General features: G+C 42.0%; 3 protein-coding genes across 4 annotated transcripts; 2 read left to right on the forward strand and 1 right to left on the reverse strand.

Moving 5' to 3' along the window:
* Positions 1 to 157: 157 nt before the first annotated feature.
* On the forward strand, positions 158 to 12343 carry atad5b (ATPase family AAA domain containing 5b). Its single transcript, XM_018762060.2, has 24 exons — positions 158 to 651; positions 1062 to 1130; positions 1622 to 3381; positions 3529 to 3607; positions 3698 to 3859; positions 4095 to 4224; positions 4321 to 4399; positions 4650 to 4831; positions 4983 to 5125; positions 5288 to 5438; positions 5963 to 6280; positions 6534 to 6630; positions 7206 to 7288; positions 7474 to 7619; positions 7870 to 8035; positions 8724 to 8897; positions 8987 to 9135; positions 9280 to 9373; positions 9469 to 9533; positions 9626 to 9821; positions 10050 to 10207; positions 10314 to 11191; positions 11329 to 11484; positions 12257 to 12343. The coding sequence occupies exons 2-24, from the start codon at positions 1080 to 1082 to the stop codon at positions 12333 to 12335; spliced, it is 5496 nt and encodes a 1831-aa protein (XP_018617576.1). The 5' UTR covers positions 158 to 651; positions 1062 to 1079; the 3' UTR covers positions 12336 to 12343.
* Positions 12344 to 12951: 608 nt separating this feature from the next.
* On the reverse strand, positions 12952 to 16703 carry tefm (transcription elongation factor, mitochondrial). Of its 2 annotated transcripts, none has more exons than XM_029246789.1 (4): positions 16159 to 16703; positions 15434 to 15939; positions 15167 to 15316; positions 12952 to 13777 (listed from the first exon to the last, which is right to left on the reverse strand). In XM_029246789.1, the coding sequence occupies exons 1-4, from the start codon at positions 16295 to 16297 to the stop codon at positions 13349 to 13351; spliced, it is 1224 nt and encodes a 407-aa protein (XP_029102622.1). In that variant the 5' UTR covers positions 16298 to 16703; the 3' UTR covers positions 12952 to 13348. The 2 variants fall into 2 exon arrangements, with proteins under 2 accessions (XP_029102622.1, XP_029102623.1); XM_029246790.1 differs by having other exon boundaries at positions 16080 to 16208.
* A 46-nt stretch (positions 16704 to 16749) lies between these two features.
* LOC108940129 (arf-GAP with dual PH domain-containing protein 2-like) lies at positions 16750 to 23802 on the forward strand. Its single transcript, XM_018762061.2, has 11 exons — positions 16750 to 16858; positions 17448 to 17578; positions 17788 to 17879; positions 19504 to 19592; positions 20087 to 20199; positions 20284 to 20433; positions 21105 to 21188; positions 21681 to 21743; positions 22008 to 22085; positions 22891 to 23119; positions 23349 to 23802. Exons 1-11 carry the CDS (start codon positions 16771 to 16773, stop codon positions 23372 to 23374), a joined length of 1143 nt encoding a protein of 380 aa, XP_018617577.1. The 5' UTR covers positions 16750 to 16770; the 3' UTR covers positions 23375 to 23802.
* The last annotated feature ends 1124 nt before the right edge of the window (positions 23803 to 24926 follow it).

Consider the following 24926-nt stretch of genomic DNA (forward strand, 5'->3'; position numbering starts at 1 on the left):
CCAGACCGATGCCATACAACAGTACTAAAAACCCACTTCCGAAAAACCACTCTCGCGTCCCTGAAGAATAATCATTAATGCCACTAACGTCATTGGCCATTCTGCAATCCGATTGGCTGGGACTGTCGGTGCAAAGGTCACCTGTGTTTGGCGCCATTTGTCCGAGCCGACAGAAGAAATGTCGAAATTCGGCGCTCTTTTTAAATGCTGCTGGATATTATTACCTTATATTTAATGAAAATGTTTATATATCTGTGCTAAGACATAGGTGGGAGGCGGTTTACATGACTAATGTTCTAATTACTATACTATTACTGTATTTATTTGTTTCCTTTCGATGAATGTGTGGCACCAGTCACTGTGACCAGCAGCAGTAGCCGGTAATTTTTAATTAAAAAAAAAAAAAAAAAATACATGTGTTATTATTAGAACAGGAAATTTATAATTTACTGTGATACTACAATGCGGACTGAGTAATTGGTTACATTTTTAATATGCTTTTGTTTAGTCGTGTAGCAGGCGAGACGCTGTCACATCTCTTCTTGACATTCACATGAGATCTGTTTTGAATTGAATGTTGTTGAATTACATCGCTTTTTTGTTGCGTTACCGTCATGGTTATTTCTTCCCGCATGCTGAAATAGGAGTTTGGTAAGTAATCATCTTTCCATGGCAGTTTTACTGTTGTTTTTGTAAATGTAAGTGCTTCGGCTATTTAGCGATAGCTTGTAATGTAATCATGATAATGTTTTTGTATAAATAAATAGCATTGATTAAGTACTGTTGTTAACTGCCTTGTTTTTGCTTTTAAGTCCTCTAGATATGTGTTGATCTGTGAAAACACTATTTGATATGACATGTATTTAGGTCATTTTTATGATTTGAATTTATGGTGTGAAGTTGCTGTTCACTTTCTTTCATTGACCAAGATATAATAGGGATCTGTCACTTTACCATAAAATGACCTGACACTTTCAACACAAACTGACCCAGCTCTGTTTTACACTAAACTGATCCAACACTTTGTTTCACAATAAACTGGTTTGACAACCTTGTTTCAGGAGCTTGTTTGGAAAGCTATGGCCAGTCTCGTTGCTATGGCTTCTGTGACTGAAGACTTTGAGACACAGGTACTTTTGTGTTGTTTTCTGATGAGGTCCTTGTCATTGATGATGGGTTATCTGTTGTGTAAACAAAGAAAATGCTGTTTTTGTTTTGTTTTTGTCTTTGTACTTTTAAAAAGTATAATAAATGTTTTCCCATTTTCTTCACTTTGTTACAATATGTTTATTATGTGTATTGTAAAAGTTTAAAAGTTTGAGTCCACTTGGTGGAATTTAGTTTTTTCTGAGATTTTCAGTTAAGTTTTTAATCAGACAATCAGCTGACATTTCTCCTGAGCATTTCTGCAAAAATTCCCAGATATTTAAGACTCTTGTGGGTTCCTTTGTTTTCACTTATCTTTCCAGTTTGTTCCATGCAAGCATTACTCCAGTGTACTCGGTCTTTGGACTGGTAATATATGTGTTAAAAATAGAGGGTTTTAAATACATTGTATTTCATTAAACATAGCACGGATGTACATAAAACTATAATACGCCTCCTTTGACTTTTTTGACAGCCATGCAAGAAAGAAAGAAAAGATGGCGAGACTTCTTCTGTTAAGACAATCACAAACTACTTTCAGCCAGTGCCTAAGCCTACAGAGAAGCCATTCTCACCCCCTAAGCCCAATAACATCTTAGATTACTTTAGGAAGACGGGTAGCACTCTGGAGAAGACTGACATTTCTGATCTGGCCAAAGAGAACAGGAAGAGTCCCTCTGAATTACAAGATTGCAGAGAAACTGCTGTAAAGTCAGTCAAGATCGGGCGTCTCAAAAGAAGTAAAAGGCTGAGTAAAAAACTTTCTTTCAGTAGAGGAGCAAAAGATCTTGAGACAGAAGGCCCATCAGAAGTCATAAGAGTGTCAGAGTCAGATTTTTCCAGTGATGGGCAGCTATCAGTAGGTGACATGAAGAGGAGTTCTACAGTATTTGGCAGTGACACCGCCACTTTTCTGGCTCAGATCAGCACTGAGGCTATAGATGGACAAGAGTCTCTTCATGATGAGACTTTCATAGTGACAGACACATGTTCAGAAAAGAAACCTCAAGAGAATTCAGACAGAAAAGGTTCTGTGAATCAGAAGGCCAAAAGTCTACTGGACACCACAGCGAGTCTGGAATCTACAAAAAGTGGTGGGAAAAAGAGCAAATACACTAAGGCTGACTGCAAGCCTGATGCCGTGTTGCCAAAGCAGGATTTGCTTAAAGCTCAGGAACCTGATCGCTCCCTCTCTGACAGAAACCTGGAGGCTAATGTGGACAAGGCCTCTCCACTGAATGACAGCACTGTGACCATCTCATTTGAGGAGTTTCTTCAAAGTCAAAATCAGGATGATGGTAGTTCCAGTTTTGACACCAGTGACCATATCAATGAGGTGTCAAATACTACTAGTGAGGAGTTCAGTTCCCAAAAAGTGTCACCTCGTACCCTCACTATCCAGGCAGAGGTGCACCCTGTCTCTCCAGAACATGAAATGGTTAACCCCAGAATGAGGCAACTGGCATCCATATTCACCAGGAGATTGGTGCAAAGTGGTAAAGGGAGTAACTCAAAGAGCCCTAGCCATCCTTGGGAAGATGCAGATATTCAGCCTACTCCTAAGCGAAAGTCTAATGTGGTGCTGCAAGAGGAGGACCTGGTGCTGGCTGTCATTGAGGCTGGCTCCACGCCCAAGTGCACCCAAACAGAGAGGAAACAGTTCATGAATGCATTCAAGCAGCCTACTTTAGAGGCTGGCAAAGCAAAACTCAGGAAGGGTCCTTCCAAACAGGAAGCGGCAAATAACAAAACTGTCATGCTTCCTGAAGAAGAGACTCTGACCTGCAAGAAGGTTTCAAAAGAAGAAAAGGCCCAGCTCGAGGATGTTTTGTTTCGAAAGAAGGGACACAACAAGCTTCAGAGGGGAGGCAAGAAAAAGGCAGGAGAAGAATCCCCACTTCTCCTCCCAGCTTCTGAAGAAAAGGCAGTATCAGAGGGAGGTGGAAAGGCTGAATGTCCTGATACTGCTGGGGATCATACCATCGCTCCTGTAGAGACCACAGCTCTCCGGAGGTCTACCAGAGGGAGAGCACAAGAAATGACCTCTGAGCAAAGCACACCCACGCAATCTCCCATGACAAGGAGCTGCAATAGATTGAAAAATCAGCAGAAAGGTAAAGAACCCTCCCAGGGCAGTCTCACAGTCACAGCCACACCCAAGAGACACCTGAGCAAGCACAGGATGTACAGAGTAGAGATGCTCTCTCCTCCAGATGGTAATAGCAGCCCAATAAGGTGAGTCTGTTATTTTGTCCAGTGAAATATCCAGTTAGATTTATAAAATGGATAAAATAGCTTTTTCATATTTGATGTACTAAGTAACAGAGTAATGCTTATTAATACATGTGTGTTTTCTTCTGCAATATGTTTGTTTTGTTTTAGGATGAGGTTCCAATATGTATCTGAACAAAAGTCTGGTGATGCAAGTGATTTTGAAATACAAAGTCCTTTAGTTATTCAGGTAAATTTATTTCAAAGATTATTACGCATTTTCAGTTTGCAAAAACATCTTAACTGAAACTTTGATCTTTATGTTTTTAATGTAATCTAGAAATCAGGTCCATCCAAGAGCAGAAAACAGGCTAAAAAGTTGGTTGAGAAAGCAAAGGCTCTCCAACAGAATAAGAATGCAGCAGCTGCAGATAATAAATGTACCTTACGACGCTCCACGAGAAGTGCAAACCTCCAGAGGAATTCTCATTCTGATAACAAGGTATTGAAACATTTTCGATAGGGAGAAGTCATTTTTTTTCCAGCTGTTTGAAATGTAGCTCCTTTTTCAGCTGCATATAATGTATTCTGTGGTCTCCTTGACATAACTAACCTTTCATTGTTTATCATTTAAAGTGATTGTTATTGGTATTTATATTTTTAACAATAAATAAATGAAAGAAGCTATGATACTGTTTGCCGTGATACTGGATGGAGATTAGTCTGTTTGTTCCTAGGACTCTGTGGTGTGTTTGGAAGAAAAACAGGAGGGCTCTAGTCCAACTGTCAACAAAAAGGTCAAAGGTCAAAAACAGCTGCGCACTTTGAATGAGGTTTTGGGGAAAAAAGCAACAAAGGGCTCTATAGGTACCGAAACAGTGCTCAATGTTTCTTCACATGCATCGTGAAAGTTAAAAATGATTTCCACAACCTTTTGAGTAAATTGCTTTTATTTGTTTGTAGTTTCCAAGATTGCTCCTGTGTTTCTTGGGAAAAAGATGCAGAAACCCGCTGCAGTAATCTCAATATTTGATGAGAGCAGGTAATGTCAAAGTTCTTTTAATTCTTCATTCAGTATGAGTCAATTTTTTGGTCAACTTTTTCTTATCTTAAATGGTTATTTTTTAAAATTATGTAAATGGATGTATCTGTTGATCCCATTGACAATGGCTTTTAACAGTTTCATTTTTACAAAGCCCATCTGCTTGTTCACAGCTTAAACTAGACTTTGCCACAGAGCCCAAACTCACAGGCCATTTTGTAACACTTCTCCCTTTCTTGTCCCTCTGCAGTTGTGATTGGTCAGAGAATTCCCAGGACGATGAACATTTCAGAGCCCGGAGGGAGTTCCTGAAGAGCGGCCTTCCAGAGTCATTCAAAAAACAGATTGCTAGGACTGCAGCCAGTCGAGATGCCTACTCCACAGCCTGCACCTCCTTCCAGCCTGTTGTGCACGTGCTACAGAGGTCCCCAGGTAAGACAACTTTGCTTTTGCTTTTCAGCTATTAACTGTTTTATAGTGTTTATATATACTATAAATATTGTTCTAAAACCAACTGCTCTGTGGACCTTTAGTCCTGACATGGAAGTTAAGTTTTGTTTCCTGCTTTGTTTTCTCTGTTCAGGCTGTCCTCTTTGGAATCTTCCATGGCCTGGATCTCTCAAACAACTGGAAAAAGCACGCTTTGATGTCTCAAAACCTGTTCTGTCCCTGGGACAGACGCATTACACTAAGACTCAGCCTACCTCAAGAGCCAACATCAACAAGGTACATGAGACCTGGCCGTAGTACTACCCAAAACAGAGGTAGACCTTTTTGGTTTGAGAAGTCCATTGGCCACCTGTTATTGTCTTTTTTGGTTGTCTAGCTTTTCTGAAGAGTACTGTTGTGTGACACCTGGATTTCTTAGCAAGTCCCCGTGATACACAGGGCACCGGCTGGAGGGAGGAATTCTCAGAGCCTGTCCGAAAGTGCCTTGTGGAAGAGGTCAGAGCGTCCAACCCACAGTTCCCAGTCCAGAAGTTTCTTGCCTGGTTTCTAAAGAGGCGTGCTGAACACCTTTTACAGTGTGCAGTCTCAGGTGAGTTAATCTTAAATTCATTGCCCAGAAAGCCTTAGCAAACCCTTGAGAATGAGAGAGCGCACTGAGATCTATTTGTAAATGGCCAGTGGACAGAAATGTGATCATATACTGTTAGGATTACTGTTCCTAACATTCAGGTGTATGACTCCTCTCCTAGAAATGAAGAACATGGACCAGTATTTTTGGTGAAACATGTTTTAATGTTTTGCATGGATTCCAGCAGCAGGTAGTGTAGTGGATATAGATTTGCAAATAGGTTACTGAATTGAGTCCAGGGATGACCCAATGTGTTGTACCCCTGAGGAAAGTCATTAACCTGAAGTAATCCCAAATAATTAAGCAAGAAAATTTCGTAATTTTCCAGTTACTTTAAATAAATCGTCTAAGTAACAAAAGAGATGCAGAGGTTTTTATAATGGATATTCAGTATTTTGAACGTCTTTGTTAAATCTTGTATTTTGATTTTTATCTAGATATATTTTGTAGACTTGTACATTCACCTTTGTTCCTTTCATCTCTAGAGCCAGACAAGAGTCACAAAGCTGTCAGTACTCCTGCCCTCCCTGAGCCTGCTGGAAGGAAGCGGAAGCGTGGGTCACAAAACGATGGAAAAGTTGGAGGCACTAAGCGTCGACGGTCCAGCCGAGGGGATCCCATTGTCATTGAGGATAATTCTGCAAAGGAAGACGCAACTTCTATTGGAAGTCGGCTGAGCCGAAGTCGCACGCAGAGGAAGCAAGAGACTGGAGGCCTAGTTTCAGGGAGCACACCTGTTCAGAATTGTTCTGCAATAGTGCTTGATGATAGTCTGCCTCCACCAGAGAATTTTCAGAAAGGAGGTATTGCTATGACCCTTGAAATCCAAACATACCTAGGATCTTCCCTTAAATGTATATGATTTCGGAATCTATGTACCATACCTTAAAATGTTCTTTGAAAGTCTGGATTGACAAACATTTTTCTTTCCATAAGGAACCTTTATCCTATAAAGGCTTGTATCTACACAGTAGTGTCAAAATGCATGAAGATCTCCAGTAGTTGCTTTTCAGAATTCTTTTTGGTTTGCGTTCATTCCTTATTCCCTTTCTGTAGGCTTTATGAAGGAGGATGTGCTGTGGACGGAGAAATATCAGCCACAGCACTCCAGTGAGGTCATTGGGAACATGGCTGCCGTGAGGAAACTTCACAGGTGAGGGCTACCTTTAAGGGTGTTCCAGTGAAGTTTGTCTGGGAGTACATGTCCTGGTATCTTCATAATGGGTTATTTCATTATTATAAAATATTACTGTGATATGGGATTATTACATAAAATATTTTTATCCAAATCTTACATATTTAAGTTGGGGCGTGATAGTGCAGCGGGCTTGGCTGGGTCCAGCTCTCTGGTGGGTCTGGGGTTCAAGTCCTGTTTGGAGTGCCTTGCGATGGACTGGCATCCCGTCCAGGGTGTGTCCCCTCCCACTTTGGCCTTACACCCTGTATTGCCGAGTTAGGCTCCGGTTTGCCGCGACCCTGCTTAGGACAAGCGATTTCAGCCTGTGTGTGTGTGTGGCGTGTGTGCGCGCACGCTTATATACTTTAATATTGACTGTCATATTGCCGCAATGCTCTGCAACTTGAATAACAAACCTAGTTTTTAAACCCCAGGTTACTTGCTGTCCTTTTCATTACTGTGTAAATGCTGTCCTATCATGTTTTTGTTACAACACCTATTTGAGGTTGAGTACATCTGTTAACATCTGTCATTCATGTGGTGTTAAACAGCTGGTTAAAGGAGTGGAAGCAGAGGGCTGACAGTGAAGAGGGGAGAAACCAAAGGGACAAGAAACGTGGGGATAACAGCAATGGTAGGGTGACTCCTAGCGGCCATGGGCATGGTGTCAAAGCATGTTCAACTCAGAGTGTTTATTGATTTTATATAAGTGTAACAATCTGAAATGTCTCATTCATAGATCATCCCTCTGTCTTTGCAGTAAATTCTTCCTTCCATATTTCTGGTATGTTGACTGCTATTTGTGGGTTGCTCTCGCAGATTCTTGGGATTGTGGCGACTTCCAGGGGGAGGAAGCACTGGAGATAGGCGAGGACCCACTGTGCAATACACTCCTGATCACAGGTCCCCCAGGGGTGGGGAAAACAGCTGCAGTGTATGCCTGCGCTCAGGAGCTAGGCTTCAAGGTGCCTGCTTGTAGATCTCTGTACTGTTACCTGTCTGTCACCAGACCTTTCTCCTCACTATCACCTGTGCACAGTGGCACAGAATGTCAGAGATACACGTAGCGCTCAGAACCTGCTTGATTGTAAATCTTAACACATGATTGTGTAAACAGACACTGGTTAGCCTCAGTGCGATGTGAGTCTGTTGGTGAATGTGTTTGAGCTGACACCTGTTCTACTGTGAAGGAATATTCATTTTTGCCCTCTTTAGGTTTTTGAGGTGAATGCATCATCTCAGCGCAGTGGGCGTCAGATCCTGTCCCAACTGAAAGAAGCTACGCAGTCCCACCAGGTGGACCTCCAGGGAGTTGGGGCTCTGAAGCCATCCTATTTCAACAGCCAGAGCAACAGCTCCACCAGAAGTGGCACTTCTCCAAGTGAGTGAGCATGTTTCTCCCTCTTGTTTATCATGAGGACATTCTTGATGTCCGGGGCTTTTCTGCTGAGTAGGGGAGTTTCTTTAATTCAGTGTTGACATCATCCAGCTTTGCAAAATTAACTTTTATACCGCTTAAATTGATTTCCACAAAGTTCATTCGATCAGACAGGTCTTTTATAGTGCGTGTCTCTCTTGACCAGCATCTAACTCTAACATGTCATCACTTAACACTTTCATTCAAGCTGCCAGATGTACATCTGAAGGCAAACTAGTACAAATGTTGATAGAATGGAGAGGAAGAGCCCAAATTCCTCCCTCTTTCTCCATAACTGTAGATTGTGTACTCTGAGTCAAGTTTTTTCTCAACTGGCTTTTCAGTGTTCTCAGATCATTTTTGCTTTCTGAAGGTGTGATGAGGAAAAATTTGAATAATCCTTGCCTTCCTAGGTACAAGACATGCTGGATTCCATTGATTTAAATGGCTTGAAACCGATATTAGGGGGGTAGAAAATATCAAAATCGTGGATCTCTGGAGAGGAGCCACAGTTTATGCAGCCATCATAGAAAGTGGCCATGTGACTGTCTAAAAGATTTTCAAGTGTTTTTTTCACCTGTGGGACTGAACATTTGCTTTATCTCTGATTTTGGTTCATATGGCTAATAAATTCCATGACATTCACGAACAGGAAAGGGCAATTCTCCTGGGAAGGTGGTCTCATCTCCTAGGAAGGTCCCGCAGTCCCCTCGCAGGACTGGCCACAAAAAGAACAGGCTGGCTCCTGTTTCATTGGTCAGCTTTTTTAAGACAGGCAGTCTCAAGGAGAAGAACCCAGGTGGTGAGGACAGCTGCCCACAGAAAGGTGATCAAGCAGTCTGCACCTTGCTGCTGGAGTCAATCTGTGGTCAGTGTCCATTGCTCATAATTTGTTCACCTCGTTGTTTACCACAGACACAAGCACTTGCTCTGTCAGACCAAAAACAAAGGAGAGCATCATAAAAGGCAAGGAGAACACAAACAAGTCCCTGACTGACAAGGAGGAGGTGTCAGCTGAAGAGCAGAGTAAAAAGACTGCCACATCACTCATTCTGTTTGAAGAGGTAAACCAGTTCAGCAGGTCATGTACCAACTTCATCACAAAATAATGAGCCTGTGTTCAGGTGTGTTTTAACACAGATTAAACTAGTTTTGCAGGTGTTTACCTTGTTGTCATTGTGTCTGTATTTGATACCCGGTTCACCCAGGTTGATGTCATATTTGAGGAGGATTCAGGATTCCTTGCTGCCATCAAAACATTTATGACTACAACCAAGAGACCAGTGATCCTAACCACCAGTGGTAGGCACATATTGTTCCTTTTGTGAAATAGTCTGAACTTGTTTCTACTATTAAAATTAATAAAAAAATGTTAAATAAAGCATTTCTTCCTTTAGATCCTATATTTAGCATAATGTTTGATGGCAGTTTTGAAGAAATCAATTTTAAGATGCCATCAGTGGTAAGTTACCTGCAGTTGAAGTATGGTTATATTTAGCCTTGTTTTTATGCAGATGAATATGTCATTCACATGCCTTAATGTATGTGCCACAGGTGAATGTGGGCAGCTACCTGCAGCTGCTTTGCCTGGCGGAAAATGTGAGGGTTGACGCGCAGGATCTGTTCTCGCTGCTGGCCTGGAAGAAGTGTGATATCCGGCAGTCTATGTTGCACCTACAATTCTGGGTGTGCAGTGGCGGGGGGCGTCCATCTGCCCAGCGACTCCTGGCTCCAGCCTCTGACATTAGAGGTACTACGTCTGAGAAAGTGGTGCAACACCAAGCAAGAAAAGCCACTGTAATGCTGTGGGAGACCCGTTTCTGACAGCTGGTCTTCTTTTTTGGAGTATTTACCATTTTCTGAGGTTTTGAAATAAAATGTTATGGCAGCACTTGTACTGCACTACCATAAATGGAAAGTGACTTCAGTTCTCTCTTCATTCCCAAAATGTTCTGTGGTTGTTTTCTTACCATTTCAGATGATGAAGGGGTGTCTGAACTGACTGGGGAGGCAGAGAAACCCACTGAGGAAAAAGGCTCAGCAGCAGATCCACCTCACTGCCAAACTGGCTGCACTGAAAGCCTACTGGGCCTCTTAAACATTGGGTCTGACCTGGACCCTCAAGAAGTGTGCAAGGTGGGTCTTCGATCCTCTGTGAGTCCACAAGTGTATATGGCAGTATGTTGTCATATGTGTCAGCAGCTTTTGTATTAAAAAATTGTGTGTATATGTGTGTCTGCAGTGCAAGTCCTCGGCAGAACCAGAGACCCAGAAATGCTGGAAACTTCTGACAGACAGCTGGAAAAGGGGAGTGGACTTGCTGTACACAAACATGGAAGAACTCCTGCCCTTGCCTGTCTGCATCCTGGAGACATGCAGCCGAGGACCACAGGAGGCACCAAAGCAAAGTTCCCTGCAGCATCACGTAGAGGTCTGTGAGCTCTCAGATGAGGCCAGCCCAACTAAGGTGTCCTCTAGGATAAGGAGGAAGAGATGTCTAAGCCATACAGACCAAGCTACCCCTGTGTTGGACTCTGATACAGATGATGATTTCCTCTCGCTGCCCAAGTCCACACAGGCAGCCACTATTTCCAAGCCCGAAGAAACATCTGATATGTCCACCAGAGTTCTGCTGAAACACAGTGAAGAGAAGCCACCCGCACCTGAGAAATCCTCCAGGGAACTGAATAACACAGAGCTCTCCCCTGAGCAGCGCAGGGCCTCTACGCTGGTGTCCTGCTGCCTGGAGTCTATGGCAGAATTCCTTGATCACATGTCCTTCCTGGACTCCTCGTTGAAAAACCAGGATCTGGAGATGGAGGGCACCTGCAGGCCAGGGGCACTGGGTTGGATAGGGGCAGAGGTGAAGAGTGGGCTGACTGATGAGCCGAGGGAGGCACACTCTGCAGGGTACGGCCAGTGGGAGGAAGCAGCAGAGGTCAGGGCTGTCACGGAGAGTTTGAGCTTCCAGAGGTGTCACAAAGAGGTGTCAGAAGTATGGGTTGAAGCCCAGAAGCTTGAGCATGAGGTACAAGACAAAGTCATAGAGAGGCTCAGCCTTCCAGTGGCCCTGCACAGGAAGGGCTTCAGTCTCTTTGAGTCCAGCCTCTGTGAGCCACGGTGAGCGTTCATGTTATGACCAAGAGTTGCATTAAACTGATGATGTGCACTTAGTTCAGTACTGGTGTTATATGGTTTTGTACTTATCAAAGGTTGTTTTTTTGTTTTTGTTTTTTTTTTTACCCCCCTGTTCACAGTGTGATTCAGATGCGAGGTGATGTCCTGAGGACAACCTCCAGCAGAGTGCTAAGCATGCTCGGAAACAAACCTGCAGCAGCCATGGACTACCTACCATCTCTACGTACAATCTGCAGGTCAGAAAGGCTGAAGGAGCAGGGGAAGGTCAAACGCAGGTGAGGAATCATTGGAGTGACACCTATCCAGGTGCTGATATAAACATCAGATCAACACTGCTCCTTGAAATATGTAAATATCAATATCCTAATTTACATTTGATATCATACATGTTGTACAGAAAAAGTAACTGTTGGCTGGATTAGTGTATCTTCCTCAAACCACTTCATTTTGACGTCAGCAAATGGTGGTGCTTTTCTTACAAACTCGGTAGAAGGTACCTGAAAAGTTAATTTACATATGAAGTATCAGTGGGTCACACCTATTGCCAGGGAAGATGCACGAGTCCTGGTATTGGCATCCAACAAATCACAGGGCCTGCGTTCAGTGGTGGGTGAAACTATCCATTGTCCCTCGGCATTTCCACTTCCTGGTTCCACTGGAGACTTCAACCTCTGGGCTCCTGACACCTGCCTTGGCAGTTCACTTCTTCAAAAAGACTATTGTGCTCAGCAAGGTGGAATCAATACCATCATCCCCGAGTATTATTCAAGTTTGTATAGCTTAAACCCTACAAATGATCTAAATCAAGTCAACAAACCTAAGTACAGAGGCATGCAGTGTCAAGAAATGTTTAAGATCAACCCTCTTCCAAGGTGCTATATGAGCTCAAATCAGAATGAGGCTTCTCCGTGAATAGGGAGGACAGCCTACGCACAGTCCTTAGACTCTATTGGAAAATTCATGATTGAGTACTTTATTAATGCAGTCAAAGTAACAAATTGGAATTAATGAAGGATCCATAAAGTGCTGCCCTTATTTCCTTCCTAGGTTCTTGCACTACTTAGATGGAATTCATCTTGGTCTACCAAGGAACACAGTGCAGATTCTGGCTGAGGACTTCCCTTGACTATTGATGCCCTGATGATGCATTTTATAAATCACTGCAAATTTGTTTGCTATATTTCCCATATTTGTACATTTAAAGTAACCAGAATTCAATATCAGGTCTAGTTTTGTACCATTTTCTGAATTTTGAAAATGTTTTATCAAGAAATAAATTTACATTTATGACAGCAAATGTTTCTATAAAATTGTATTCTTGCCTTTTATATAATGTGAAAGTTTTGGAAATTGTAAACCGTTGAGTGTTTTAATTATGCACTTATACAGAACCCAGATTATGTAGCTGTTTATATATTCACAAGATCTTAATGCAGCACGAATCTCATGTGCTGAGTAACAGTCCAAGACAGCAGTCCTCTCAGCCCTAAGGTGTTATGCTTTTCAGTGACACCACTCAGATGAAGAGTATGAAGTGTCACCAACTCAAACACTACTGTTGGCGTTCCTGTCCCAGATCTTCTCTTCACCTTCAGGTACCATTGAAGCCATTCCTTTCTTGGACTATGTATTGTAAATGACAGGAACCTGGAGGTTTTTCAACATTTTTATGGAAAAATGTAGTTTCTGGAAAAAAATTCACTCTTTATTAATAAATAGGCAAGTATCTTGGGGTAAAATAGTTCCAAGGATAAATGGGGTGGAAAAAAAGTGTTTAGTGGGCACCATGTTAGCCTACCACTGGAATCCATCCATCAACCAACCAATCTAAAGGTGACTATTTTCCACCGTAGGTTTTGAGGAGACTAAAGAAGCTGTCAGCTTTTATAGGGGTCACACAACCCTGACTAAGCTGTGCCAGTATCACCTCACCAGTGATTTCAACATACCTAGATGACTCATTGTAGTCTTCATAGGCAAGACTCTGACAAATGCCCAAATTTAACAGCATTGTGACTACTCAGAGGTAAATGTATCCCGCGTTATTGGGCAGGTACATCTACAGTCCTGGACAGCAGTATGTCAGCAGAAATAAATCAAGAGTGAAACTTAGATGCGGTGGAGGAAGGGTCCCCTGCTCTATTCCTTAAGCAGTTCATAGAAGGCCACTGCCTGCAGTAAGGCATCACAGAGCTCCTCCCCACGGTTACGTGAACTCATCTGGAAGGCATTCCTGTACCGTGCCAGTAGTTCAGGAGGGAAGGTGACACGAGGAGCCTTCTGGATCACAGAATCCGTCATCATGTCCTGCACCGCGCGAACCCCACTGGTCCGTGACTCACCCACCATCAACCCAAAGTGGCGTCCCACCGCCGTGCGCATCATGTTGAGCACTTTAGGCTTGCTGCCGGGTGGGCCATGGGGAGACTCCAGGAGGGCGAACAGCATGGCCTCCACCGTACGTAGGTGTGCCATGGCAGGGTACAGTGATGTGTTCTGTAAGGAAATTCCTGGCTTCTCCACCACAAAGAAATCCGCTGTTGGCATTCGTGAGACTACAGCGGAAACCTGAGAGGAAGGGCACACAAGAATAATGAGTGTTGATCAGAACTCGGCAACAACACTGGATTCACAAATAAGTACCATACTAGAAGTGGGTAAGGAACACTACTAGTACCCAAAAGGCTACAGGTCCTAATAAGGAGTTTTGTATCATCGTGGAATGGAGAACACGGGGACAAGAAGTCTATTTACAAATCAATTTGTTTATAATTCAGAAGTCTCCCTTAACATGGCTCAATCAATAAGAGCCAAAGAAATGTATCTGTCTTTGTTTTAATGGGCTGGGTTCTGTAAAAACCTCAGATGAAACGTTCATTTTCAGAAGTATGTCCGGCACAGGGTCGCACTCCAGGACCTAGGGTGCAGAACAAGATACACCACCTGGCATGATGCACAGTAATAGTTTCATTTTCATTGTCAAAACTACATTAAAGTTAAGACTTGTTACTTAAAAAATAAAAATGCATCTCCACAACCTCCCATTCGATGCTGTAGGCCAGTTCGTCACATAAATGTCCAATGTCCATCAGCTCCACACGACCTTCAACTTGATCTACACTTCAATAATCCCTCAACAACACACATCCCTTGGTTCATTTATGCGTAAGATTCTGCAAATGCCTTGGATATAGCTATAGAAAATGATACTTTTGTCTAACATTATTAGCTTTGAGCTGTATTAAAAATAAGACTAATTTAAAAATGACTAAACATTCTCTCTACAAAGCAAGGGGGCGTGGCGGCATAGCGGGTTTGGCCTGTGCCTGCTCTCTGGTGCGGTTCGAGTCCTGCTTGGGGTGCCTTGCGGCAGACTGGTGTCCCGTCCTGGGTGCGTCCCCTCCCCCTCCAGCCTTGCATCCTGTGCTGCCAGGTTAGGCTCCAGCTTGCCGTGACCCCACTCGGGGCAAGTGATTTCAGTCAATATGTGTGTGTGTGTGTCTACAAAGCCTGATTCAATGAAGACTGGTAATCAATTAGTCCCACCAATGCGTGGCGAGTTCCTCAACTTGTTGATCACTGAACTGAGGAGCACTAGCCAGGGGCTCTGAGCACCTGGAAGAACAAGGAATGAAGATGGTCCTGCACCTCTGTTGGGTTCCGATGGCATTTTGCCATTAACAGCGGCAAGCAGAACCACGAGACCTTTTCAATTTCCAACTGAGATAAATATGAGAAAACCGAAAGGTGAAGATGAGGACACAATGCAGATAAAACGGATCAACTGGACAAGAATCCTTAGATCCTGTGCTACCTGCTCCCTCGGAAAGCATGGAAAGCAGAGGAAAATAAGAGTTTTCTGGGCTGGGGGTGCGAGACACATAACTGCTTTTGAACCCGGACACAATGGAGAGGCGAAGCCTGACAGGTGTAGCGGTGCACGTGCCCTCTACTCACGTCGCGCAGGTACGCGGAGGCCGTGTACGCGCCTCGCATGAAGCTGTGGCAGTCCTCCTGCTGCCAGTCCCGCACGGCGCGCGCGCGGTCCACGTGCGCCCACGCGATGCGGCTCGTGCTGTACGCGATGGACACGATCACGCGGGCCTCCTGCAAGGCGGGAGGCCAGCAGCTGCTGTTAAAATTGTGCGGAGCAGCGCGCTTGGTAAACAATTTTCAGGCAGGTAGATCAGCTGAAGTAAAACTTATTTTTAAGCAGTCCCTCACCTTCAAAATGTTGAGATCAACCTCCGGTCTGATGGCTTTCACCAGCCGGTTTCTGCCTTTCTTCTTGTCCTCCTTCAAGGAGTCCAAGTTCTTCTTGCTCTCGGAAGGAGACAGGATGGAGTGGAACGCGACCGCGGCCGTCTTGTGCTTCAGCCCCGGCACGTTCACGACGCTCTCGAGGTCGCGGAAGGGCCCGTTCCTGCTCCTGTATTCCACGATCTTCTGCGACTTCTGGCCCCTGAGCCGCTTCACAGCGCACAGCTCGCGCTCCGTCGCCGAGTTGAGAACCCGCAGGATGGCGGACCGCTGCTCGGCCGTGTACCGCTCGTCCAGCGACTCGGACTCTCCCTCTTGCTCTTCTCCCGCTCCCGCTGCTTTACACGTGACCTCGGAGGAAGGGCGACGTTCCGGCTGCTCGCAATCCGCCACGGAGAACCCACCGGCCCGGCGGCAGCGCGCACAATGCAGATGCCGCACCGCTGAGGAGGAGGAGGAGCCCGCGACCCCTGCACACGGACGGAGAATTAATTTAATAATTAGCTGTCGGAATAGATACCGAATCGCGTAATTTGTGTAAAGTTTCACAGAGCGACGTGCTTACACTTTGTTAAACTTTGAAATTATTACATTTACTAGCATAATTTACCTTTTCGAGCCATGACAAACAGGAGCTGCTTAAGGACCCGCATTATTTCTTCAGTCACAGTGCTACGAAAAATACCTACAAGCCCCTCTTCTGCTTGTCCTTCTGGATGGTCCGACGTGCCACAGAGTTGGAGCGACATTGGTTCCGGGGCACAGCCGTTCCGCGTCTCTTGTGCTTTCTCTTCCGAGAGAGAGCAGTACCGAGCGTGTCAATGCCATCTGCTGTCACGCTTTTAAAAGAAAGAATTTGTAACTTCATTTGTTTTTTTTTTTTTTTTTAAATCCAGTTTTTCAACTCTTTAATGTAATAATTTTAGCCTCAGGTCTTGTTCATTTGATCCCTGTTCCCTTGATGATTTCCCGCTGGGAACGGCACACCCGTGACCCGCACCGCTGCTCTCACCAGTGTGACAATGGCAGTCTCTTCTTAAAACATTATTCTTTCCCGGTTATAGACCGCTCAGTAGGCTAGGCTGCCTGATGGCTGCATTTTGAGAGAAGGTAACTTGCCTTTCACTTCCCCTCTCACTTGTGAAAGTGTAGGCGTTGCACAGTGAAGCGCGCAGCGCTCGGAAAACACGGCATAACGCGGCGGGGAGGCTGCCCGGGCCCCAACATGACAGCTGCTGCCAACAGCCGTGGAGTAAGGAGTTAAACACCTTGTGGAAATATAACGGTCCGGGTTTGTGCTTATGGCTAACTGGGACCGCAATAAGAACCTCCTGCTGGAGCTGGTGAAGCTGCCGGGCAACGATCGATGCGCCGACTGCGGGGCCCCGGGTGAGAGAGCCGAGCTTGAGGGTCACGCCACGGGAGACCTGCTGGGTTGCCTGGACCTGGGCCTGGATCCGGATCCGGACCTGGGCCTGGATCCGGACCTCATCACAACTGCTGGATTTTACTGTCTTTTTCTCGGAGCTTTAACAAAGTTAAAGAATATTAACATTGGAGTTCTTCAGTCACAGCGAAATTGCCAGGATCCGAGATCCCCTTTTCTCTAGGTCAAGGCCGGTAAAATGGGGTCTTGAAAATACATGTTTTGTTCTCTTTTGTTCGCGTTAGTCTTAAACCTACAAAATACACAGCGCAAAGTTTTTCTGTGTTCTGCTTGACCGTCGCTTAGATGAGCTCGTTTCTGTGGCCCACATCTATGTGGTCAGTTATTTATGTGCTGCGCCTAGTGTTTAACTTCAGTTTTTTTTTTGGCTTCATAGCTGCACTAACAACCAAAAAGAGCAAAACGGGTATATAATGAGCACTTTAGCAAAAAACCCTAACAAAGAAGAAGGTATTGAACTGGGTGTTTCTTTTATTGCTTGGAGTTTTTATTTAAAGACTATAATTTCTTTATTTTTTTGGTTGAGCACAGATGCAGACTGGGCATCCTACAAGCTAGGCATCTTTGTATGCCTGAACTGCTCCGGTACTCATCGCAATCTCCCTGCAATAAGTCGCATCAAGTCCATACGTTTGGACTTCTGGGATGATGACCTGGTGGAGGTACAGTCCTTCTGTGGAATTTGTTGATAGCCAATACACTGTAATATTTAATATTACAAGAAGATTCCTTCAGCAGTTCTTGTCTCATAGAGGCTATAATCTGCCTTTGAGATTCTATTTATGCAATGTACTTTGTATGTTGTTTTGTTCCACTCAAGGAATATTAATATTTGCAATTGTCATTCCTCTTTTGTTTCAATAACCTGTAGTTCATGAAATCCAGTGGCAACGCTGCAGCCAAGACCTTGTACGAGTCCTCTATCCCAGTTTTCTACTACAGACCAGAACATCAAGACTGTGCGTGAGTAATGCAAGATTTAAGACAAAATCCATGCAAATCCAGCTGTGGTTTTCATAGATAGAGTAATGGATGACTCATGTTTACCACAACAGTATTTTTTTCTCTTAAAGATCATGCCTAGCTCTTAAACTGAAAGGTAGTCTGTAGTGTGTGAGTGACAGTGAGAAGGTGTTCCACTGATGTATGGATGAATGACCCAGTGTAAGTAGTGTATCTAGCAGTGTAAGTCACCACGGTGAATAAGACGTGTGGGCTGATAACACCACATAAAGTTCATTGGAAGTCACTTTGGAGAAAAGCTTCTGCTAAATAAATAAGTGTAAATGTAAATTAGTATTTTTAATTGGATTCTAGAAAATATACCATTTAAAACAGAAAAAAAAATGAAAATAGGAAATATACTATTGAATACATAAAAATAGACTATTTAATGGTTTGAATTTCTTGCATGGATATAATTGGCTTTGAAATTTTATTGTAAGCATCCTACATAAAGATCATCTATGTTTTTCAAAATCAGCAAGTGCTTAGTAACTTCATTCAGCACCAGAAAGGAAGGCAAAACAGAAAATAAGGGCTTTGTTTTGCAGCCTCAGAAAATTTAAATAAGATTTCCTTTATCAGAAACAAGAGCAGAATTATCTTTACAAGAATACTGAGACCAAAGGATAACACATTTTTAATCACATTTAATAATTTAATCATTTTTAATTAAATGACATTTTTGAACTGGCTAAAATGATTGTGCAGAACCTGTAATAGTACTGGAAGTGACTGTGTGGTTCCTGTTTTTTTTTAACAAAATGGTTGCACAACAGTAACATAATAAAGGAACATGATGGCAGAGACCTATTAATAATCTCCATATGCAGGAAGTTAAATAAACATGACTCAAACCACAACAATTACAGAGCCAGGGAACAGATTTATTTTGTTTTCAATGGCAAGATTAAAAATGCCAAGGTTACCATCATGAGATCTGTACAGATTTATTATATGAGATGTTGTATAACTATACTTAAATTGTCACATCTACAATAACACAGATGTATTCCAGACTTTGTCTTATACATGACATGTCTTGAAGAAAATTGGATGACATCAAAAAGATGATAGTTCAGACCAATTTGAAAGTATATGTGATATTTCAAACAAAATGTCCTTATAATAACATGGATATATGAATTTATGGATGTTTTGTTAAATTCTAAATGTATAACAAAATCTCAGATTCAAATTTTTAATAATTTTACCTTCAGTTTTATAAATCAGTACAAAACCATATTAACAAGCTTTCAATGAGTTGTCTTCCTGTGAGGTATATACTATATCCTGAGGAATTTTCTCTATTGAAAAGTTGCAATCCATTCTAATTATTATCAGATATATATATCATCTAGAGACATCTACTTATAATATTACTTGTACAACTAGATTCATTATGATTGTTACATATCAACTCTATAAATGGTTTAAAATGGCATATTTACTCATTTGAAACATATTAAAAAGCTTTATTCCCATGTCAGTTTGGAAATTTTCCTAGAAATATGCATATATTTTTCTACCCAGTGTTCTTTATAGATGAAAAATACAGTAATACGATTTCTCTATTTCTATACAGTGTTCTGAAGGAACAGTGGATTCGCGCAAAGTATGAGAGGAAGGAATTCACTGCAGAGAGAAAGCATCTTCAGCAGCCCTATAGTTCTGGTAGATGAGTCCTATACATTAATTTATTGAACATACTTTAACAAATTTTCATTTCAGTGATTGCTTTGTAGTTCTGAGGTGTAATGTTCAGTTTGTTTTCACAGTAGTTCAGATTATTATGAGATGCTGAGAAGGCACTTGGAAATTGTCTATCAGAAAAACTGTTACTCTGATTATATAAGTGCAATTATGACACTCACATCCATAATTTATACATCTATGTCTATGAGGGCAGGTCAGGCCTGCTGTGGAATTTGGCTTCCACATTTGCTTTGGGGGAAAGAACACACTGTCCGAAGCCAATAGCCTCAAAAGTTCTGGTTTCACTATTCAACTCATGACCAGTAGAAATTCACTTTTTTTTTTTTTCCCACTTTTTCAAGATTTTCCTCTTGAATCAATATTGCCGAAAATATTCACTTAAGTAAATAGATGCTGTGAAAATGCTGTGAAAAATAATAAATAAGGAACATTACTGGGTAATGCTTTTTCAGGATATTACGAGGGGATGTTGTGGAAGAAAGGCAAGGATAAAAAACAATTCCTGAAGAGGAGATTCCTTCTCTCCCAGAAAGATTTCACCCTAAAATACTTCACCAAAGAAGATGTGAGTAGATGCCGCAACAGTGTTTGTCTCAGTCAACAAGCGCTTAAAATGCAGAACTGTGCTGATAACGGGTGTCACCTTCAGTCCTCAACAAACCCCAAAGCAGTTATTGCTGTAAAGGACCTGAATGTTACCTTCGAGCCAGAAAAGATTGGCCACATGCATGGGCTACAGATTACCTTCGTGCAGGAGGATCACACCAGGAACCTGTTTGTATATCATGACAGCGGCCAGGTGAGTGGGAAGCTGTGCGAATGCCCGCTGCAAAAGAGGAAATTCTTCTCTACTTAGGAAGAGGATGCAGTTCCTCTTTACATCCTATTAACTGTGAAAATGCCAGGTGTAGTAAAGATGTTCAGAAGCCTAGGAATATTTTTTGCTCAGATGCATTAATTGTGTAGGCATTTACAGTTAAGCCAAGACAATACTGCTGTCCTAATTAACATTGTCAAAATTCACGTCAAGCAGTGAAGTTCTGTCAAGCGTATCCACATTAACTGAACGGACTGAAGAGCACAGACACACAGTACAGAAGAAATTTAGAGTCGTGCAACTGGTTAGTCGCACAACGTGGTTAGAGCTACTACCCCTGAACCCAAAGGCTGCAGGTTTGAATCCCACCACCATCTGTAGTACCCTTGAGGAAGGTACTAACCCTAATTTCTTCTAGTCAAATTACCTATTTGAATAAACAGGTAAATAACTGTAGAGAGCTTAACGTTGTAAGTCACTTTTGAGAAATGTCTGCTAAATAGATAATTTTTACTTCCTTCTGTTCTTCTTCTAAACCTTATAGGCTGTGCTTCAAGATGGCAAACTAGAAGCAGTTGTTCTCACAACACCGCTTTTTTAAAAGCTGTTTTCAGTCATGCTAAACTATGAAATAAAAATGTTTTGCCCTCTAGGAGATTGTTTCCTGGTTTAATGCAATTCGGGCTGCTCGCTTTGCTTACCTAAAAATGACCTTTCCTGAAGCTGTTGAATCTGAGGTGAGAACATCTTTATTATACTGCAGTGTTCTTTTAAATATTTTGATGTGCTTTTTCATTAGCATTTAATTTTTTTAATGAAATTAAATGAAATACCAATGGTGAAGACAGGCATTTTGAGAATTTATGTCTCCTGCGGTAGAGAGACGGCACAGCAAGGTGTAGTTGCAATGGAAGTTGCTTTGGAGAAAAAAAAAAGCATCTGATAAATAAATAAAATGTAAATGTATAAATTGGAATGTATCTTACCGCAGGGTTTAGAAATATAAACTCAAAATAATCATTAAGCTATTGAACCTAGGGTTGTTAGTTTCTAATGTTTTTAATTGTTTAATATGATCAGATCATTTTTCAGTAGATCACTGAAAAATTGCCTGAATACCATTTGAAATTACAGCACATCAACTACAGACATAGGGGACAGATGATCTGTTTCAGTAGTGAACTTGGATAACTTTCCATCCATTGAGTTTTTTTCCTTTTTTTCTAAAGCTCCTCCCCTTGATAACAAGACATCACTTGAAAGAAGGTTACATGGAGAAAACTGGCCCAAAAGTGAGTCATTTGTGACGTTATTGTTGCATATGCAGCACATTCATTTCAAAATCATTACATTACTACTTTAGGTTCATCTAAAATGTTCTGTAAGTGACAGGTATTGGATTCAATTGCCTTAGAGTGTAAATGGGCCAGTTAAAGTCAATTTAATTGGGCATTTCTAACGTCAACTTTAGCCATTGTATTATAGGATATGCTTGCGAATCAACGAGATTTCCCTTGAGCCAAATTGAAATTATTAATAATTTCTGTTTTGGACAGCAACGTGAACCATTTAAGAAGAGGTGGTTCATCCTGAACTCAAATGACAGGAAACTGCTTTACTTCAAGTCCCCACTGGTATGACACATTTAATATCTATGCAATGTTTCATTGCCTCAAATGGAATATTCTTCATAAACCTAATAACTGAGAATATTACATTAAGAAGAGTTTGTTCTCGTCACCATTTTCAATCCTCCATTTATTGACGAGCTTATTTAATGAAAAGCTTATGAAGACTTGGACATACAAAATGAGTTTTTAATCCTAAAAATTTACAGTACTGTACACTGTACAAGAGGAAACGATTCTTTAGTTTCCATTATAAAATCTTCCTTATGTGCTGCTTTTGTCCTGATTAAATTATTTAAATCATCATAAAATTAGTAAACAGTTGTGCAATGCGGCATCATGGTGGTCCTCAGCCTACCCTGGAAGCATAGGAGGAAGCAGGGTTTGTGAGGTGTGTTACACTCGGGCAGGGCACCAGTCCATTGCAGAGCAATCACATGTAGGCATTCGCTCATGCAGAAACACACTAAGGGCAATGTAGCATCAACAGTTCACCTGAAACACATGTCTTTGGCGTGTCTGAAGAAACCAGAGCATCTGGAGGAAACTCACTTCAACACTGGGACAGCATGCAAAGTCCACACAGACTGAGCAGGATTCAAACCCATGTCCTAACCCACAGCACAGCATCTGTTATACACGCAGTGCTTTTTGTGCCACTTCTGAAATTAATCTGTTTAGATTTCCTGTTATGGTTGCTTGTAAAATGCCCCAGTGAATGAGGTTTGTATATCTGTCAGTCGTAGAATGAAAACTGAGAAAATTAAATATGAAAGCCTCCTTTTCTCCTGTGATGTTTGTACATTTGAAGGATGCAGTAGAACTTGGAGCAGTGTTCCTTGGTCCTGAGAGCCTGGGCTACTCAGTAAAAGAGAGCCAACCCAAGAGCATGCGGGGCAACAAGTGGAAGTATGGTGTGACAGTGGAGACGCCAGACCGGCAGTTTGTCTTCATGTGCGAACAGGAACGTGACCAGAAGGAGTGGATTGAGGCCTTCCAGCAGGTCATCTCCCAGCCCATGATACCTAAGGACTATGCCAGTAAGGGCCTGTCAGCAGGAAAACGTACAAGGCTCCCTTTACTTATTCCATCCAACAGCATTCCTGTCAAGTTATTTCTCCAGAGTGCGTTCAATGATTAGTCTTGTCATTTCTGGTGCCTTTCTTATTCTGTAGTTGGAATTTCATTGATTCATGGAAATAAACATGAACAAAGTTTTCTATAGTACTGGAAATAATCTTGGACTAATACAGATCTGCACTGTTACAGCTGAAGCTAGTTTGAAGAGAAGATGACAACAATTTCATGAAGACATGGAAATTTGAGAAGAGAAGTGTGAATGCTCTTGGTTCTGTGCATCATCCTACACACCTGGAGATGGCAGCCTCTATGGTACTGTGCAGCTGGAATGATTTAGAACTAGAAAAAATGTGAATTCTCCCCAGTCCATCTAGTTGTTATCTAAAGTGTTGAAAATAATGTCATGTCTACTGCCGTTTGCGGTCCTGAGGAAATTTTGAAATGAACCATTGATCACCAGTGATAAAAGGGTTGCAAATGAATTAAATCCTTCATTTTCCTAAACCAGTTGATAGTTGAGCAATATCATCACAGTATTGAAAATACATGTCTGTTGTTTGTTGCATACCAATTAGGATTGTCAATACGTTTAATTAATAGTACATACTGTAAATCTTCCAATCAATGCATTTTAAAAAATGGAAAAGGGGAAATAGACAAAAATGTGTTCAAAGTGAAATGTGTGAACAAAGTGTTCTGACTGACAGTATTTACATGCAATACATTTAAACTGAAACCTTTTATATTAATGGTTAAAAAAAAACATTGTATTCTGTTTTGTGGCCAAACATGATGTGAAGTATACATGAATTTTTCTGTTTACGATGACTACTTTTTAATTAGTTTGTCACTGCTAATAAGAATAAGATGACATTTCTTTACCAGCGTGATATTATATTTAAATGAATTCATTTAATCCTTTTTTAGATTTATACCTTTGCTCACATGTAGCAGAGCAATGTTCTTCCTTGAACTTGAATCAGCAAATGTTAGGTTATAAACTGGCATCGTTAACCATTCATCTTGGGATATTTTCCAACCTTCTTCTTGTAGTTTTGTTATGTACAGTATGTTGTTGTGAAAAAGTGGTAGGCTTCATCTTGTACCATCTGACATTCCCAGTTGTACCAGATTTATGCAGTTTATCAGCAAAGGCCTTAGCTATAGTGCTTTAGTGTTTATAATTACGTATGAAACAAAAACTAATTTCACACCAAAATAATGTAACTTGATTTGTCAAGTTTTTGTACCAATGTACAATTTCTACCTTAAAAAGTAATCATCCAAAACAATTTGCAATGTTAAGCTACTTAACATTTAATTATTTACCCATTTATACAGCTAAGTACCTTGTTCATGGGTACTGCAGCTGGAGGTGGGATTCGATCCTGTGACCTTTTGAATCCAAAATCACCACAGCACACTATTGCAAATGCTGTGCGGACCTGCGGTAGTGAAGTGAGTGTTGAGTTCTCTGATAAATCAGCTCATCTCACTCGCTCTACGACTCCATCCTCACCTATGGTCACGTACTTTGCCCAGTGACCGAAAGAACAAGAGCATTTGTGCAGGTAGAAATGAGGTTGCTTTACAGGTTGGTGGGATTCACTCTTTGCGGCGGGGTGCAGAGCTCAGGGGTTCAGGAGGCCTTCGGAGCAGAGTCCCCACTTCTCCACAGCGAGAGGAGGTGTGTAAGGTGGTTTTGGTAACCTATGGAAGGTCTACTGGGTGTGTCCCGCTGAGAGGAGAACCCAGGGCAGAACCAGG

This window comes from Scleropages formosus, chromosome 20, assembly GCF_900964775.1.
Source record: "Scleropages formosus chromosome 20, fSclFor1.1, whole genome shotgun sequence".
In the NCBI taxonomy this organism is placed as follows: domain Eukaryota; kingdom Metazoa; phylum Chordata; class Actinopteri; order Osteoglossiformes; family Osteoglossidae; genus Scleropages; species Scleropages formosus.